The sequence below is a fragment of the Toxotes jaculatrix genome, chromosome 21 (genome assembly GCF_017976425.1).
Source record: "Toxotes jaculatrix isolate fToxJac2 chromosome 21, fToxJac2.pri, whole genome shotgun sequence".
Classification (NCBI taxonomy): Eukaryota; Metazoa; Chordata; class Actinopteri; family Toxotidae; genus Toxotes; species Toxotes jaculatrix.
The window spans coordinates 9,772,605-9,790,630 of NC_054414.1; the positions used below are offsets into that span (position 1 = coordinate 9,772,605).

Here is an 18,026-nt window from a genome sequence, read left to right on the forward strand (position 1 = left end):
AAAACTTACAGACGTGAGTCCAGTGATGTTGCACTGTAGCAGAGTGGTGTCCTCCACCATCATCTCACCCAGCAAAGGACTGAAAGATGGAGCACTGCTCCAGCTCACTGCAAATACACACAAATACACATACAACCCCAACCAACACACTTTTATAACTTATCTGCACCTTAAGAATAAAAAAATGTACATTAGTTTTGAACACTGCTCAGAAGGACTTGTGCGTTCTAAATGTGACGTGCACAGTGACTGACCTTTGTACTTGGTAACCACAGCAGAATTGACACAGAGAGGTTCCTGGAAGTCCACCCTTAGACTGGTGCCGCTGCTGACAGACAGGCGAACCACACTGGGAGCGTCTGGAGGGTCTGAGGAGGCAGATAGATAGGTTGATGGCCAAGTAGATAAGCAGAGAGACAGACAGGTAAACACAAGCAGACTGAGATAAAATATCACATACTATAACCACTGTAACGAAGAGGTTTCAATTTCAGAAGTGGAAAAAGTGTCAAGCAGTGGAAGCTTGTGAAATTTAAGCAATTTACAGTCAGTAATGGATGGAAATGACAATAACGCCACGTCTGTAATCTGCCATCCTCACAAATTAATGTCATCTCAATCACCACGGAGAAGAAGCGAGGATGTCATTGACTGTGATTGTGAATCTAACTCCATAAACATCATTTTGACATGTGGTGGATAATTTCCATCCATGTTCGCACAACGAACCTATCAAATTACATGAGTATGTGGAATTATAGATTGGGAAAGATCTTTTATGCATCAAAGTGCAGATTGGTTTGGGTGGAAGAGGAGGAGTGTGTGCGTGTGAGTGTGTCTGCTTTCACGGGGTGGCTGTCTACCCTGCCACTAAGCGTGTCATGAAGTGCCTATAAAAAATTAAAGCAGGAACACAGGCGCGTTATGTTTGCACACACACACACACACACACACACACACACACACAGTTGTCTGCTAGGCATCCCAGTGTGGAAGCATTTAACTCAGCCCAGACAGAATGCCAGCCGAGAAAAAGGGTGCGAAAATGAAAACCAAAGACGACTGGTGGACTGCTTGCAATGATCTGAGCGGCAAACTTCCTTCAACTGTTCAACATGTGAAAAAATCTCTGGAACATCAAAGCTGCCCTGAAGCCTTACTGGCGTGCTCGAAGCCCGTCTGCATGCGTCGGAAGAGCCGGAGCCTCCATTCCCAGGCTTTTAGCTGCCTTTCCCGGTCAGATCCCTCCCGCTCACAGGGACCCTCGCTCCGAACCTGGGCCTGAAGCTCCGACACCCGCTGCTCAGCCTCCTGCACCAGTGTGGCCAAATGCACTGCTCGGCCTTCCAGACTCACAACTAAGAAACACATGGGAGAGACAATGATAGAGTGAGAAGTCAGTACATGCATACATAATTAAAAGAAGTGTTTCATTACCCCTCGGCACATGTTAAAGTGACTTTTAAAATGACATCCATAAAAATACTTGTTGGTATTATACAGTTGGTAAACACAGGTCAAAGCTGAGCAGTGCTGAACTTTGAGTGGGCAGTTTCTCCAACAAAGACTCAAAGAGAAAACGCAAAATACAGTGAATGCGAACCAACGATGGTGAAAGAAAATTCTCTCGTACGTAATTTCATCTGATAGAACAAACTAATCGCAATATAATTCACAAGCTTAATTAATAAAGTCAGTGTTGTGTTGGTTTTACTTTTATCAGGTGCTTCAACGCTGCACATGGCCATGCTGATATTGCAAGGCATTGCCTGCAATGTTGCAAATTGCTTTTGCAGGCGGCTCTTTTTAATGTCTTTGTTTGCCAGAATGCTGTGGCAGATTCTTCAATAAACTTCATTTAATGTAACTACGCGGTCCCTCTTTAGAGATGACATCACCTAGAAAATGACACAGAAAATGGGGCAATGAAAGTGAGAGGAGTGTGAGAGGGAGGAGTGTTCTTCATATGCGGTTATAAGGGAACACAAAATGGTGGGAACACGCATAGACATCATTTTAAACTGCCATTGTAAAAGCTATTTTTCTGCAAAAGCCGTGGAAAAATGTGTATAACTGATCTATTTATATCGTATACCACAGCCTCACGCTGCCTCCATCAGAGGAATGTTTTTCTCAAAGGGGGTAGGGTGTTACTAAAACAATGTGAACAATGATGTTTACTTAAACAAAAAACACATCACTACAGTAGATGAGATGTAACACCCAATGAAAATATTCTAATCATGGCTGAGTGGTTAGCAATAGTGGCTGGTGGCGGCATAACACAAAGATCAAACACTGCAATTGCAAACGCATACAGATCCCTCTAAATAAAACTATAGAACAGGTATAATGTAAAGCTGTTAAGGTCACAAAGGACAGTAGCATACTGTACTTCTTCTTTGGTGGCTGGTCATTCTTGGAGTGTTTGGGACTGGTGTGTGTCTGTGTTTAGTCTGTGTGGTCTGTGTTTGTTCATTGTAGATTCCACTGTTGAGCGTTAGATTCCACTGTTGACAGTAAGTTTAAAGCTCCGTGTCAAAATGTCCATCTGGGTGTTTAATTCTGCGGCTCTCTCTGTGTCTCCTCAGTGGCTGGGAGCTTCTCTTTGAATCTGAGTGTCTTCTCTGGGTGTCAGATTTGTTGTTCTCTTCGGTCACTCGTGTGAAGACCAGGAGGTCGTTTGTCACTTTTAGAGGAGGCAGAGCGAGGATCGGGGTTGAGTTTTAAGGTTAGGGTTTAATTTAGGATTATTTTCTGAGGATCATTGGACGGATAACTGTTGAAAGTCCATTTTGATTTACATTTCCAGCCCTCCCAGGCCTAGAAACTGGTCCAGATGCTGTCACCAGTGTGTACGTGTGTCTTGATTTGTCCTTATTTCACATCAAGGCTGGGATGCTCAGCAGCACATTAAAGTGGCTTTGTCCTGTTGAGAGCCGTCAAAGGATTTATAATGTGGATGTGAAGTTGCTTTAGAGATTTGTTTGATTGTCTTTGTCTGCCCTTGTCTCTCTGGTAACCACACGCTGTGAAGTCAAGCACGGCAATATCAATAAGCATCAAAATCAATTGCTTTCAAAGCTTAAGGAAAAGTCTGCAGCGTCTTTGATGTCAATGCTCCTCAGATGGAGTTTGATTAGTACATGCTTATAAAAACAGAAGGCAAGCCTTTACTTTCCTTACTATACTTTCCTGTTTCAGTCTTTTGCGCGCACACACACGACTCACACTCTCTCATGAGCTATTTGAGAGAGAGAGAGAGAGAGAGAGAGAGAGAGAGAGTACAATCAAAGAGCAAACTTCAGTAAACACCACTTTCCATTCAAGTGTTTTCAATTTAATGATACCTTTATAAGACGTCTGGCGCAGCTCTAGAGGAGTGTGTGTGTGTGTGTGTATAACTGAGTATGTGTGCACTCGCACAAGTACAAACACAAACAGCCTAGGAGCCTTACTGGCGAGTTCTAATCATTAACAGAAGAAGGGAGCGGAGGCTCAGCAGATCACAGACAGTGAAAAGTGCTTACGAAGATGACTAATATTGCATCATGATTACCACCCCTTCATCGCCTTTAATATGTTTTCGCTGCCAGCAGAAAACAGAAAGAGATGTGTGAGTTTGTCAATAGTGTGCGAGTGAATGCATTCCTGGTGTGTATGGTAGGAGATTGGGAGTTATGTGTGTGCCGTTGCTTCGGGCAACACCTGTGGCAGCTTTGGTTTCAGCCGATGTTGGTGTGACAGCGGCTCTGGCTTCCACGACGACAGTTGTAGGCTCCCTCAGAGTGGCTGCTGAAGCCCAAACAAACTGTTTCTGGTATCAGGTCTGAGCTACGCTTAAGACTGAAGTCTACAAAAGGGGGAAAATGATTAGAGTTCTGTTAGTAAGTAACAGATGTGGTTTTGGGCCTCACTTCCATCATTAGCTTGTAAAGGGCACAAGTTGTGATTGGCAGAAGACAACTAACTTTGGCTTTTTCCACATATCGCACAAGATTCGATTGGCTTTAGGATCAGGCGAATCAACAAGCTTCCTGCTGAAAGCCAAAGTAGCATTTGCTATGGTGTGACTCACCTGTAAGCAAGCCAAAGTTATATTAACACAAGTGAACGCCTGTCAAAATTTACAAGGAAAAATATTAAGTACAAGAGACTTGAATACATGAGAGAAGCACTGCTCTTATTAGTGCAGAGATTATGTGGTGCTAACCCTAGAAGAGATTTTGTTATATTTCCTACAGGAAAAAAGATAAATAGAGCAACTGTACTCAATTTTATGCAATGATTATCTCTGAATAGTTGTATGGACTGTTATAATAGGCTTAATAGGAGCTTTGGGGACTTTGTGTGACCTCCCTTTAAAATACGTGTCGGATTTTATTCCATTGTTTATTCCAGCAAGCAGGCGTTTGTGCTATGATATGATACGATCCTCTACTCACAGTGGGGACTCTCCTTAGCACCAGCTCTCAGGAGCAGCTTGGCCATGGGCACGTTGTTGGTCATGATGGCGATATCGAGGGGCAGGAGGCCCTCGCTGTTTGGGGTGTTGAGGTCCAGCTCCTCCAGACTGTACTGAGAGAGAAGCAGCTGTACCAAGTCCAGCTCCTGGTGCTCCACTGCCTCGAACAAAGCTTCATTACTCTGGAACTGTGACACAAAGACAGTTACACACATGGAGTTGAAACAACAAACTACTGAATGGGAAAGCTCATATTATGTCTCTCACACACACACACACACACACACACAAAGAGTCACTGATAAAAGCTGTGTGTGTCATGCCTCTTTGTGTATACTTTCTCTCTTGCTCTACAATAGTTAGAGGGGTACTACATGAGGTTCTCTTACTACCCAAGTCTATATGTTTTCCCTGACTATTTTTAGACTACAATGTTCCTGGGCTTATTATTTTTTCCTTTTCTCTCTCTCTGACTTACTATGGTGGTTTTGCGCAGCCTCTCCTTGTCTCCTCCCCGTCCTGACACCATGCTGTCCTCAAGGGCAGGGGGGTTGGTGCCCACACGGAACTTTCCAGACAAGTTGCGGTATAGGCGGCGAGCCGCGCTTGGCGAGGACAGGCTGGCTGACTTGCGGGCTGGGGCCGGCTGGTGGGCCTGGTCCCCCCTCATGGGCTGCGTCATCTTGGCAGAGTCAGCCCTGGAAGAAAGACAGGTGGGCAAGAGAAAGGAGTGAAATATGACATTTCAAACAGCATATTGACCATGTGATCACTTCTCGTCCATCCAGAGTTTTCATCTCGCAATTACACGGCTCATGACCAAATGCTAAAGTGTAAGAGCACCAAAAATCAACTGAGAACAGAAGAAAGCTCTGAAATGTGGCAACACTGTTTTAAAGAGCCAAGGCACTGGGGTCTTACATGACTCACATTGTACTATATATCAGCTCCAAATACCAGGTGTTGAAACATATTTAATACCTAGTGTTGATGTAACAGTATGTATGGCAGTGCCAGTCAAGATTTTTGGATTGTAACCCCTTTAAGCAAAGCAATGTTCACACAGGACTTCCTATCACAAACTGTGTACAAAGACGAATGGTGAACATCTAATCTAAGCCTGATTTTGCCTTTTTAGTTTTTCTGAGATAATGCAGGAAAAAGACAGAAATCCAGAACATGTTATCAAAGGAATAACACATTTACATCCTTCAAAAATTGTTTCTTTAATCCCATTAATACCACAACCACAAAAAATTATCTTCAGCCCCTTGGGAGGCAGGTCTCAACACCTGGCTGAGGACCACTGATCTATGGAATGGTGATAAATTACGCTGATCTGCCAGATGGACACCATGTTGGCATGATCAGTTCTCACTCACAGTTGCCATATGAGTCATCCTGCAATGGCAATGTCAGCCTGGTAGCCAGTCTGCCAGTACTGTTCTGTAACATCATCTGTTTTTTTTTATTTTTTATTTTTTATGAGTTTCAAAAGATCAGCATCTTGTGTCACTGGCATCTTGGCATCACTGGTATGATGACTATGCTGCCCCTCTCCATTCTGCCATGGGAACTGTGTAGATGATGGTGAGTTTCTAGGGTGAGTCTGGTACGTGGTGTTCACACACGCTCAACTGCTGAAGGAAATGTCAGCAGGACTCTACAGGCGATGGTGACAGACTCTGTGACAGGGCCCACCAAACAGAAGCAGTGAGATAAATGAATTCCTAAAGGGCGCACTTTCAACACCTTTCTCTCCTTCAGTTCCTCCCTCTCCCTCCAAACATCTTGTGAACTTGTTTCTCTTTTTATCGCCAACTTGCCCCTCTGTTTTTCTTCTCCTCTCCTTCCCCTTGCTCCTGGCCTTTCACTCTTTCCCTTTATCTCCTTATTGCCAGCTTATTTCCCTTCTTCTCTCTCCCTAACACCTCTCCTCTTGCCTTGATTCAACTCTGAATCCCCATTTTATTGCAGTATAACTATAAACAAACAATCTCTCTGAAATAGATACAGTTATTGTAGTGTCACAACCCACTGGGAGCCTCCATACTCACTTTACTTTGATACCATTTCTAGAAGTCATCTCTAGAAAACATCATCAGTTAAATACCACAAATGTAAATGTTGTTCTTAAAAAGCAATGGTTTGAACGGGAGCAGGGACAGGTTGAGGAAAGTAAATAAAAGTTGAATTAGTTTGGGCCATCGTGACATATGCCAAGAAGTATCACACAGGCCAAGAACAGATTTGTCAAGGTGAGAACATCTGTAGGAAAAATGTTATTTATACTCCCGCTCCGCTATGGACGTGTGAGCCCACATGAGCATGCACACACACACATATACACACACACAAACCCTCCCCCAACAGCTGACAGCGGCCCACATTGTAGACTTTAAAGCAGCTCCAAGCCCCTGCAACAAGCCCTTTTTCACAGGGCCGATACACCTAAAATACCCCCGATCCCCGTCCCTTCCCGCTCCGTCCCATCCATCTCCACTCCATCCCGTAATAGAGACCTTATTTTAGACATCCTCGTGTTCCCGGCTGGGTCTAACCTATTCCAGGGTTCCAGATAAAGCGCGGCAGGTATTTGGAATAATTTTTCCATGGGTCTGGCCCGGAAGATAAAACAAGAGATATATTTGTAATGCGTGTGCCGGTATCCCATTTCAAAGAGAAAGCCCATTGGAATCCAGCCCCAGGCTTATTGTTATTTGCCTGAGATGGAACAGACGACTTTTTTCTGTCGGCAGGACGGTGCCCCATCACTCTCTGACGACATTAGGGAGTGTGTAACGTGGTGTGGTGTGTGTGTGCTTTCAAAGAGATGCTGCATCCTACACGTGAGATTGGGATGTCATTCCCCAATGACATGCCCCCTACCCTACAGAAAGATAAAAGACGGTACATAATAAACTGAGATATTTAAAAAAAAAAAAAAAACGCTACCGTAACAAGCAAGTGTCTGAGAAGAAGAATGTACGATAAGAAATGAATGCAAGGATTTCAACACTGCTTTTCAGCCACCAGTTTATTCATACTGTTAACTGAGGACCATTATGATGACTGCATGCTTTTGTTACCTCATCCAGTCAATGGCCTCAGTGGTGATTGAACAGGAGCACGTGCTGGGATTCCACAGCTCTGCTAAAAGGGCAAACCTACCCCAGCGTTTGAGAAGGCATATAAAAACTGTGCTCCACCAAAGCAATGGCTCAAACATCAGAACTGAAGGAAAACTGACAGCTGGCGTTGGCTGAAATCCATACGCACATCTTCTCTCACCAAACACGCCTTTAATCTCAGCAACGTCCTCACCACCTTCAGGACACTGCTCGTAGGCCAAGATGTCTGCTGCTCCAATAAAACAAATAAAAACAAAAACAATCAGAGATGCAAAAACTCACACTGATAACACACACACCTGAACTCACTTGAACTTAAACAGACAGAGTCCATGTCGCACAATTTCCTACAGTTTTACCAGTTTTGGGAAGCAGGAGGCAGTTGTTCTAGGAAACGAAAAGTCTCTACCAAAAGCCAGGCTCCATGTTTGGCCCCTGATCAATCCCACATCAAATACACCCAGCCTGCTACAGTGAGACTGGATCAGCCCCTTAAACAATCAACACCCCCAAGCTGCTAACACGCGTTCACACAGCATCTGCTTTATTAGTTATATCAGCCTGTTTACACAAACAGCTCAGTCCTCCAGACAGTGAGTCACGTGTAAACAAAGGCTACTTATAAAATACGCAGAGACAGTCTAGACATTCGCTTACTGTTTGACTGAAAGTCAAGATGGGAAAGACCCATGATTTAGGAAAATGATAAATAATTGTTGGTTCCAGCGCTGCAGAAATTGCTAAGTTTCTGAGATTTTTGTGCAAGCTAAACGGTAGCCACAAGTATGCACATAACAGTTCATAACAGCGGTGGGCTGAAGAACATCTCAAATCTGCAAACTGGCAGCAGAGTGGAAAATGTTGCTCGGTCTGACGAATCCCAGTTCGTGTTGCAACACATACAGTAAATGGTCAGAACAGTAAGTGAGAATGCATTCATCCAACCTGCTGTCAACAGTGCAGGAGTAACCACACACACATATAAACACACACATCTGACTCAATTGTCAAGAATATTCCCACATTTAGATTTGAGCATCTTCATGGGTTAGCAATTAAATCATCAACAGGTACTGGAAAGCCGTACTGTTCTGGTGGTCCAGGGTTGGGATCAGATTCAATTTTTCTCTCACCACAACCAACAGTTTGCAACAGACTAATTTTCTTAACTTTTTTTGTTGCTCTTCCTCCCTTTTTTCTTTTTCTCTTCTCATCTCTCTCTCTCTCTCTCTCTCTCTCTCAGGGAACTCAGGGAAAAATTAAGAGCAATGGATCTCCTTGCCAATGTAAATCCAGCAGAACTGCCGTCAGGTAAGAATGAGCTTGTGTATCTGAAATCTCGGTTTTACTACAATTATTTGTTCATCCCTGCCGGGTGACGTAGGAACGGGTAAGACAAATGGGAACTTGAACGTAAGCAGAAAAATGTTCTTGGCCAGCGCTTTCTGCTTCTCTAAATATAGATAACGTTAATCTAAATTATAAACAATGGAAAATTTCTTTAACAGCACACGCAGGCACAGAGTCACAAAGCTACACATTTTCTTGCATAGTTGGGTATCTACTGGCATGTGTTTATGTGTGTGTGTGTGTGTGTGTGTATGTGTATGGCGTGCATATGTGCATGGTGCCAAATTGACTACAGGAGCGCAAAGAATATATTTTATTGGTAAGGAGCAATGATACAATTGTGTTGAAGTGACAAAAGCACACAATGCAACTATATATGGACAACTACAAAGCCATATTTGTCCCAAAGGGCTTCAAGGCATGAAGCTGAGTAGATTATTCCTTAAAAGAAACAGTTTATAACAACGCACATTTGCAGCCAAAATCAACTCCATTCCTTCTGTTTTCTTTTCTTCCTTAACACCTCCCACGTCTTTCTGGTCCTGTGTCTTTCTGGTTTCTGTCTTTTTCCCATTTTCCTTCTCTCACCTTCTTCCCCACCACCTTCCCCTTGTGACCTTGCCTCTGCTCCACCTCACCCCTCAACTCCATCCTAAGACATCCCATCCCAGTGTGTCACACTGTCAGCTGCGTGCTGACAGCCCCCCCCCCCCAGTTTCCAAACCCAGGGCTAGTCTACCGCCACGGGGAACACATAAATCTCTGCTGCACGTTACTGTGTCTAATTGTGTTTATTACACATGGGCACAAATGACCATTCATATTAGTTGACGTGCATTGCATCGGTTGTCTGCGTAGGTCAAGTCCCACAAAAACTAAACAAAGAACTGGAGGTAGGTGGATGGATACAGAGAGACACAGAAAAGGCAAAGAGCGGCACCAGAAGGACAGTGCTCACTGAAAACACATTGGAGGGGGTCAGAGAGGCAGACAGTGAGAGGAGAAAGTTGCACAAACTCACTCACACACACACACACACACACACACACACACACACACACTCACACTCTCACACACACACACACAGAGTACGCTGGCTGCTCTAAATGTGGCTTGTAGAAGGAAATTCTGAAATCTGAGTCTTGGCACCAGACAGGCTGGAAGCAGGCAGGCTGCTGGACGCACAGAGGGAGAGAGAGAGAGAGAGAGAGGGAGAGAGAGGGAGAGAGTGGATGAGGGGGGCCAGTATTACTAGAATTTATATAGCTGTACCCTCTGTTTGGCTCTTATCAGCTTATAGGCAACATGAGGCCACACCAGCACTGTGACCTGCAGCCCCTCACTCACACTAGTTGGCAGGGCAACACAACAAATGCAGACATACACTCTCATACACACACACACACACAAAAGCAAAAGCATACATACGCATCCACATGTGCAGCATTGTGATGACATTTCACATGATTTTATAGCCAACAATACAATCAGAGTGACTCTTAAGGCTCTTCAGGGTCACATTTTATGGACAGGATTTCACTGAGGGATGTATCAGGTGTGCGCATGAGCGTGTTATTGTTTCAGTGGTACACATTTGCTAAAAACATCCCCTTTCACTTTATTCCCAAAGTGTCAACAAAGTCAGATGCGGATGGATTATCCTACCAGATGTGTGTTTTAAAAGTGATAGACTGGCCTACAAGTAACATACCTGATCAGCAACATAATTAACATCGACTGCTGTATTCAGATTATGTTCTTTTGATACCAAGCAGCACATTTACACCATCTAGACAATATTTTTTCCACTGTTGAGTCATCCAGTTTTGGTAATCTATTGGCCACTATAACCTCAACTTCTTCTTTTTGATAAGCTGGGTGTGCTGAATCAGTTCTCTGCATGTCACTGTTGTTCTGAGGTGACACAGCAGCGACAGGCAGATACGTGATATGAGTCTCTTGTGACGTCTTTCATCTGTGCGTGATGCACGCGGCAAAATCCCAGAAACTTGGTTTTGCTTTGACACGCTAAAGTCAGCGCTAAGATCACTGGTACCCGAGTAGGTTTGTACACATCTGTTAGAAGTCACAGTTAGTCAAAAAGTAACTGAACTGGAAAACCCCTGTAGGCTTTCTGCTTTTACTTATGCTTTTAACTCATACGTGACTCACTTTGAAGTGCGAGCCGTGCGCATAATTGGGGAGTCGGAACAAACCGTGGACACCAGGTATACTGCATGCTCCCACATGAACATGCTCATGCCCTTTATCACTCTCCTATTTACACAGTCTTTTTTTTTCTGACGCTCCTTTTATCTTGTCCTCTTCTTCTCACTTTCTGTCTCTCTCCCTTGGGAGAACGGCAGAGAAAGAGTGGGCGGTCCGCTGTATGTTTAACCTTTGAAGTGGGCCCGCTGTGCCGAGCAAGGCCTGCCACCTGTTGGCTCTGTGTGTGTCCATGTGTTGTGTGTGCACGCAGAGGTAAATCTCTCTAATTTTGATGAGGGGGGATGTGGTGGCGGGCAGCGGCCGATGTTCTCAGGAGGGGGGTGGGAGGGTGGGGTGCTTCCAAGGTAGGATCACACACACAAACATACATACAACCCCTCCTCTGTCAGAGGCTTGGTGACACCATGTCTCCCACGGCGATCGTGGGCCCAGCCTGGGTGGCTCCAGGCCTTCTGTGTGTCTCTCAGTGTGTGTGTGTGTGTCACACCAAAGGGGTCCCTGTCTAGGCCGCCATATGCCACCCACCCAGCCGGTGAGAAGAGAGAGGCGGGGGCGACCCCTGGCCACTGAAGCCACCAGTTGGCCCATTCTCTCAGTCACACGCCGGCCGGGCGCCATGTTTATCTGGGTTAGGGATGGAGGGAGTTGGTTGATTGGCTGGGTAAGGGGAGTGGGGGGGGGGGGGGGCACTCTCTCCTGACTGTGATGGATCCTTTGTAAAAATGATAACATGCATACTACTCCTGACTGGATCTATAGATGGATAATAGAGAGAAAGGAAAGAACGGTAACACAAACTCATCTGACATCTCTGTGTATGTGTGTATATGTATGTGCATGTGTACACTTTAAAGGATGGCAAACGTGGCACTCACCAGCCTGTCATGCCATGAGCCACATAGGAACATTCACAGACAGAGTTGAGAAAACTGAGTGGGTTTCCTAATGCACTCACTGGATCCTGAGCTGGACACACTTTAGGTCCAGCTCTGGAAGTGGACAGCACTTAGACTGGCCAACAGAAGTTGTGGCAAAATCCGACTTGTTGAAGTAAATGGGGCAACCGCTGTCTGTCAGCTGATTGAGTTAGAAGTGGGAAAAGGAAAACTTAAGACAGCAAAAGTGCAAAGTATTCCTCTGGATTGACAGTAAGTAAAACCTTTCACTGGCTCTCACAGCATCTGTTCCATTCCAGCGTACACTGACGTGGGTGTGGACGTCTGTACTACCTGAGCTTCCTATCTCAATCTGTTAACCATTTTCCGAGACTAGTTTCAAACCACAAGCCTCTTGGGTCCCCCAGCTGATTTTCTTTCTGCCTCTGACCCTGAATACAACCCTCAAACACTCACAGAAAGTAGGCAGAGGGGTATAGGTCCCCCAGCCCCGGTTGTCTTTTATCAGCTTATAAGCAACACATGGAGCCACGCTAACCCTCTGACCCACTGGCTGTCTGTCTTTTGCACACACACGCAATAACAGAAACAAACACACACTGACACACCACATTAACTGCACAGCTCTTTTCTCCCATACTCTTTATTTCGTAACTTCTCCCACTGCTCCCTCTTTCCAAAATTGCAGTTCAGTTTTCAGAGCGCTTCATCACTCTCTCTTGCTGTCTCCCTCATCATCTTTTCAATCTGTCTTTTCATCTACTTCAGTCTCAATCATTCTCACTCTCTCCTCCTCCGCCCCTCCTCTTCTCTCCTTCCTCCTCTTCTTACCTATTTCAGTCTTCTCGGACACCCACCGCCCCCAACTTCTCTCTTTCAGTCTACTTCCCTCCCTCCCTCTCGCTGCCCTCCATCCCCACCCCCTGTCTCTCTGTGTCTGTGTGCTGAGTTGAGGTTTGGAGTGGAAACCAGAGTATCAAGTCGGAGACACACAGGACAAGAGGGAGCCAGCCTCATAAATCTCCCTTAGTGCAGCCCACAGCATCCAGAGTCAAGAACACAGTGTGCGTGAGTGTGTGTACATACAGAAGTATTTAAGTGCGTGTATTTGTGTGCATGCATGTCTGAGGCTGTGCATGCGTTTGTTTTTTATGTATGCCTAGGTATGTGTAGAGTATTAATCTGTGTGAGTATGTGTGTGTGTTAGACAGAATAGCCCAGGGCCTGTCCAAAAGCGGAGATGTAAGCAGAAATTTTGCTCCCTCATGTGGACTGGGATCTATAGGCTCTGATCTCGCCAGCAGCCCAGTCTCAACAAATTAATATTGCAGGCCAAGAAGAAGTACAAACTTAACAGAACACCTGAAACTGTGTGAATAAACTGTTTTGTTCAGAGAAAAATGTTTCCCTCATCCTCAAGAGCTTTTCAATAAAAACTCAACTCTGGTCTAGAAGTGTCTTTTTTTAGGTCCTTTTTGCTAAGTTCCATTTAGTACTGTATCTGTTCTGGAGCTTTCAATCAAATTGCATGACCTTCATGAGCAGATGCAGTTTGCCCAGCCGTAATGAAGTTGCAGTTTTTTTGTTGTTGTTGTTTTTTCGGGGCACTTCACTGTCCATGTCACTTTCAAAGCTAAAATCATCAAGAACAGTCTCTGCACAGAGCAGTGACCATCTATGGCAACACAAAAAGTAAAGTTAGATAATAATATGGCAACAAAAACATATATTTTCAGTGATACATAAAAAAATAAAATTAAAAAAACACCACATGTATTTTCTAGCTGAGTACTGCATCAAGTTTGAATATTATCTTGAACTACAATTTGTTCACATAGGGATTTATGCCACTTGTTCTAGTGTTTAAGAATAATGTTCCTTTTAATGCAGCCACAAAGCAGAAATGAAAGTGTTCCAGCCACAGCAGGAATCAGCCCCGTTTTGTAGTGAACTTTAACAGTAAGTTCTGATCAGAATTTCTAAAGAGAAAAATTACAGGCATCTACAATCTCCTCATTTGTCCAACCCGTTTGAACTGACAGCTCTCAGCCTACAGAAGAAAGTAGAAAAACCTAAAGAGAGAACGAAAAAGAAAGAGCAGGGAATATTAAATCAAATTAGAACCAAATGAGGCAAGTGGCACACTGTCCAAAACCACTTTACACCCAGGCCCTTTGAGCATTGCCCTTCTTTTTCCACTAAGACTTTGGTGATTTCTCTGTGTTCTTTTTTTATTCCCTTTGTGCACAGTTCATAGGGATTAGCACTTGGTAACCCCCATTCCCCCCTTACACACCCAAATCAACTCTGTGCTAACTACTACAATGTGTGTTTGCTCATGTATGTGTGTGAGCATGAATATCAAGGGGAAAATCAGGCATGCAGATATGAGTTCCTGCCATTCTGTGTGTGTGTGTGTTAATATATTGACTACGGGAAGGAGAGGCTGGTTTCTTTCCTGACACTGAAGTTAAGACGTCATCCTAAGAGCGCTGTCAGCTTCGAGTTATCCCTGAAGACAGGGTGGCACCAGACAGAGCAGAGGGGCCCTCAGGGGATGGAGGGGATTTAAACCATCCAGTGTAGACAGAATAGCCACACACACATCACAATCGAACACTCACTGGTGCGGTACCAACTGCATTCTTTCACATCACAACTTTTATTTATGAAGTGGATATAGAGAGTCGAGAATGCTACACTACACGTTGATGTTTAAGTACTTAAGGAACTGTTATGGGAAATAAAAACTGCTTGGCCGACATGCACCGCTGCCTCTCCATTGTACTCAGGGGTTTTGGCAAAGGGCTGGAACTGCCTCTCTGTCACCATGAGAGGATATGGAAATAAAGACTTATTTACTGGCTGTGTGCTGGAACAGAACCAGTGTCTCTTTATAGTCCCAGTATTGACTCTCAGACACTCTGGATGTCTCCTGTGTCCACGTCATGCACAGGAAACAAGGCAGCAAATGTATGTGCCAGTAGGAAACAAATCTATGTTAGGCTGAGTGTTTTAGTTTAGGTATTGAACTCACTGTATTTTCTCATAATGCTACACATTTCCTTTGTGACACATGGTATCAGCATGGGATAAATGGATTTAGAGAGCTAGAAGTAAAAAATGATTTTTATTTTTTGTTCAGAATCTCAAAAGGCCACGATGTTTAGCCAAGGATGTCACTGATGTAAATTATAATCATTAACAATGAAGTTTTCCTGGAAAAAAAAAACACGTGTCAATATTTTTCAGCCATCTTAAATAGCGTAGCAAATACCCTTTTATTTCCCCTCTAACAGTCCCTCAAACCCTCTCTCTCCCCCTCTTTCGACTCTTTTCTCCACCCCTAGAGCCCATTTACTATGATTACCAATAACAATAACACTGCCATTATCTTTTATTATCGCATTTTCCCAAGGCCCTGCCAGCTCTCTCAGACTTTGATAAAGCTACAAAACAGCTCCTGTTTCAGGCTTGTATATGGAGCTGCCTTGGCTCAGAATTCCCTTAATAGTCACAGTTTGTTTGGGTATCTGACTTGAATCGACATAAACGGCAATGGTCCACTAAATAGATAGTAAAGTGTTAAGCTACCTGAGACTGCTTTACTGCGGAGGGCTGCTGGTAGTTTTCCAGCTTGGTATTTTATATAATCCTTGTCTCACTTTAAAGTTTTGATTCAGAGAGTGTGAGGATTGAGAAGGGGGGGGGATATAAACATAATTAAAAGTTAATTTAAAAGCATTTATTGATGGATAACCCTACATTTCCACATTTTACTTTCATTACAGGCAAACACAATCCAATGCTTTCTTTAACTGTTTTACAGCCTCTGTCTCAGGACACTGAAAATTCACCCAGTGGCTTAGACAAGACAAAATGAGTGTACTTAGATCTGTGTGATCCATAATTTCTAAGTATACTCATTTTTTATCAACATACAAAGTCAGGCCTGAGGGCACTTAAAAATCACACTGCAACACTATGTATTTGACAAGTACACTACAAAGAAAAATACGTCTCAATTGCTTCTGAAAAAGTCTCAGAAAAAACAACGAGAAGCGATAAATGTCAAACAATTCCAAAAATGCAATTAACTCATGGGATGGTTTCAGGAGATGCTCACACGTGTTTTCCTTCTGAGCGCGTTGATGACTGAGCATTCCAGAGAAGCCGTGCTGGTCTCGTCAGAAGCTGGACCGACCTTGTTTCACCTCCCAGTAGCATGACTCAGCCTTCAACCCTGAACCTCTCCTACCGGGGTCCCTTGTTTATTATGTCACAAAAAGCCAGTCACACTCCCGTAACGGTGGCTCGCCCTGAAGAAAGTCAGAATCCAGCTGTAGCCGAGCCACCCCCCCATCACTCTTGTAAATGAGCATGTCCAATCTACCCACTGTGTTTCATTAAAACCAGACCACATCAATCAGGGCCTGAACTTTAAAGGCCAGGTCCCCTCTCCAGCAACATAGGAGAAAAACATGGAGCTGTTAAAGTAAAGGACCTCACACTGCACATACACTCCGACACTCATACGCTTAACACCACATTTCTGCTGGCGGACCACACATCGCAACATCAGTCCAAGACCACACAGTAGGTCTCATAAGGCTGACAAAAGACCTCGTAAGACCTCACACCCAACCCTAGCATGATTCGATAGGACCTCAGAGAATCCCACACCTGTAACTCCACAAACCACAAAGTAACTCTACTGAAAAGCTACTGTAGTCCCTGTGCTGCAATTAGAAACCTGGAAGCTGTTTAGACCCGTGACTGTTTGGACATTTTTTACTTGAAAAAATTAAGTGCAAAGGAAGTGTAAGATCCGCTTTAACCCGGGGCTTTTTTCCCCAATAGTGAGAGAAGTATAAAGGAATAGCCAAGAGTACATAGCAGGAAGCTCAGGGGGGATGCCAGATGGACAGACGGCAGGATGGATGGGTAGATAAACGAGTGGAGGCCAGGCAACAAGAGGGGAGACTGGGATGGATTCCCATGGGTGGGGACGGGAAGGCAGCCTCGTGATGGAAAGCTTTCAAACTCCTTTCATCGGCTGCCTGAGGACTGGAGCTTTACAAGAGCAAGATGAGCCGGCGCCACTGGAGCTGCTTGGCGCTCTTCAACGAAACCCAGACGCAGAGACAGAGCAGGACCCTATCGCCACTCCACCCACTCCCTGCCCCCGCCCCAAACACCAGCCCCCATTCCTCATCAACCTCAAGCCCGTGACTTTGTACACAGACACATCATAGCAAGGTCTTAGTTGCAGTTGTCTCTCTCTTGTTAGGCGTTACTTTTTGCATTTCTACTGTGATGAGTGAAAAATTCTCCCATTTGTCTTATGAGAATAAGTAATGAAGGTCAAGTACTCTATCACAGCCTTTGATGTTTAGGAATCATAAGCAGATTAAGAGAAAGTCTTTGGTCTTACCAGTCCACACTAAGAGATCGCCGCCTGTAGGCTGAAGGTCTGTCTGAGGACGTCTTCTCTGTTTTGGCCGGACGCTCTTTAAGGGATAGACGATGGGTGAATTTTGAGATCCCTGATTCTAACCTGTGGGACAGAAGAAGAAAAAATGGACCAGAATATGAATCTGTTGATTGGTTTACATGTGGAGCTTGGCCAACTGTTTGCACCATATTCTTTCATCATGTAATGTTCTTGCAAAGGAGTTCAGGAGACGTTAACATCCAGTTATGTCACAGACTTGTCTGCTAAGACATTACTGTCATAGCAGTTTCTCAGTTCTCATTATAAATAACTGCTAATAAGAAAACACACAGAGGGACTGACATTAGTGGGCTTATAATCCGCAGTACTTCTGTAGAAATGTAAATATTCATCCAAGGTTAAATATAGCAGGAAAACACAAATATGTTAGTAAAATGGATTTTCTTATGCCTGAAACTAAACTCAGTTCTGCAGAAATCACAATACTCAGTGGAAATGTA

The 18,026-nt window shown here is 44.2% G+C and overlaps 1 protein-coding gene across 1 annotated transcript in view; it reads right to left on the bottom strand.

Moving 5' to 3' along the window:
- Positions 1–17,546, bottom strand: part of LOC121175444 (ankyrin repeat and fibronectin type-III domain-containing protein 1) — a 28,586-nt gene extending 11,040 nt beyond the window's left edge. Inside the window, exons 1-6 of the mRNA XM_041029212.1 lie at positions 17,506–17,546; positions 4,944–5,163; positions 4,446–4,653; positions 1,161–1,358; positions 255–368; positions 10–107 (exon numbers count right to left, since the gene is read on the bottom strand). Coding sequence (XP_040885146.1) covers positions 10–107; positions 255–368; positions 1,161–1,358; positions 4,446–4,653; positions 4,944–5,147 — 822 coding nt within the window. The 5' untranslated portion in view covers positions 5,148–5,163; positions 17,506–17,546. The remainder of the gene's footprint in view (positions 1–9; positions 108–254; positions 369–1,160; positions 1,359–4,445; positions 4,654–4,943; positions 5,164–17,505) is intronic.
- Between the last annotated feature and the right edge of the window lie 480 nt (positions 17,547–18,026).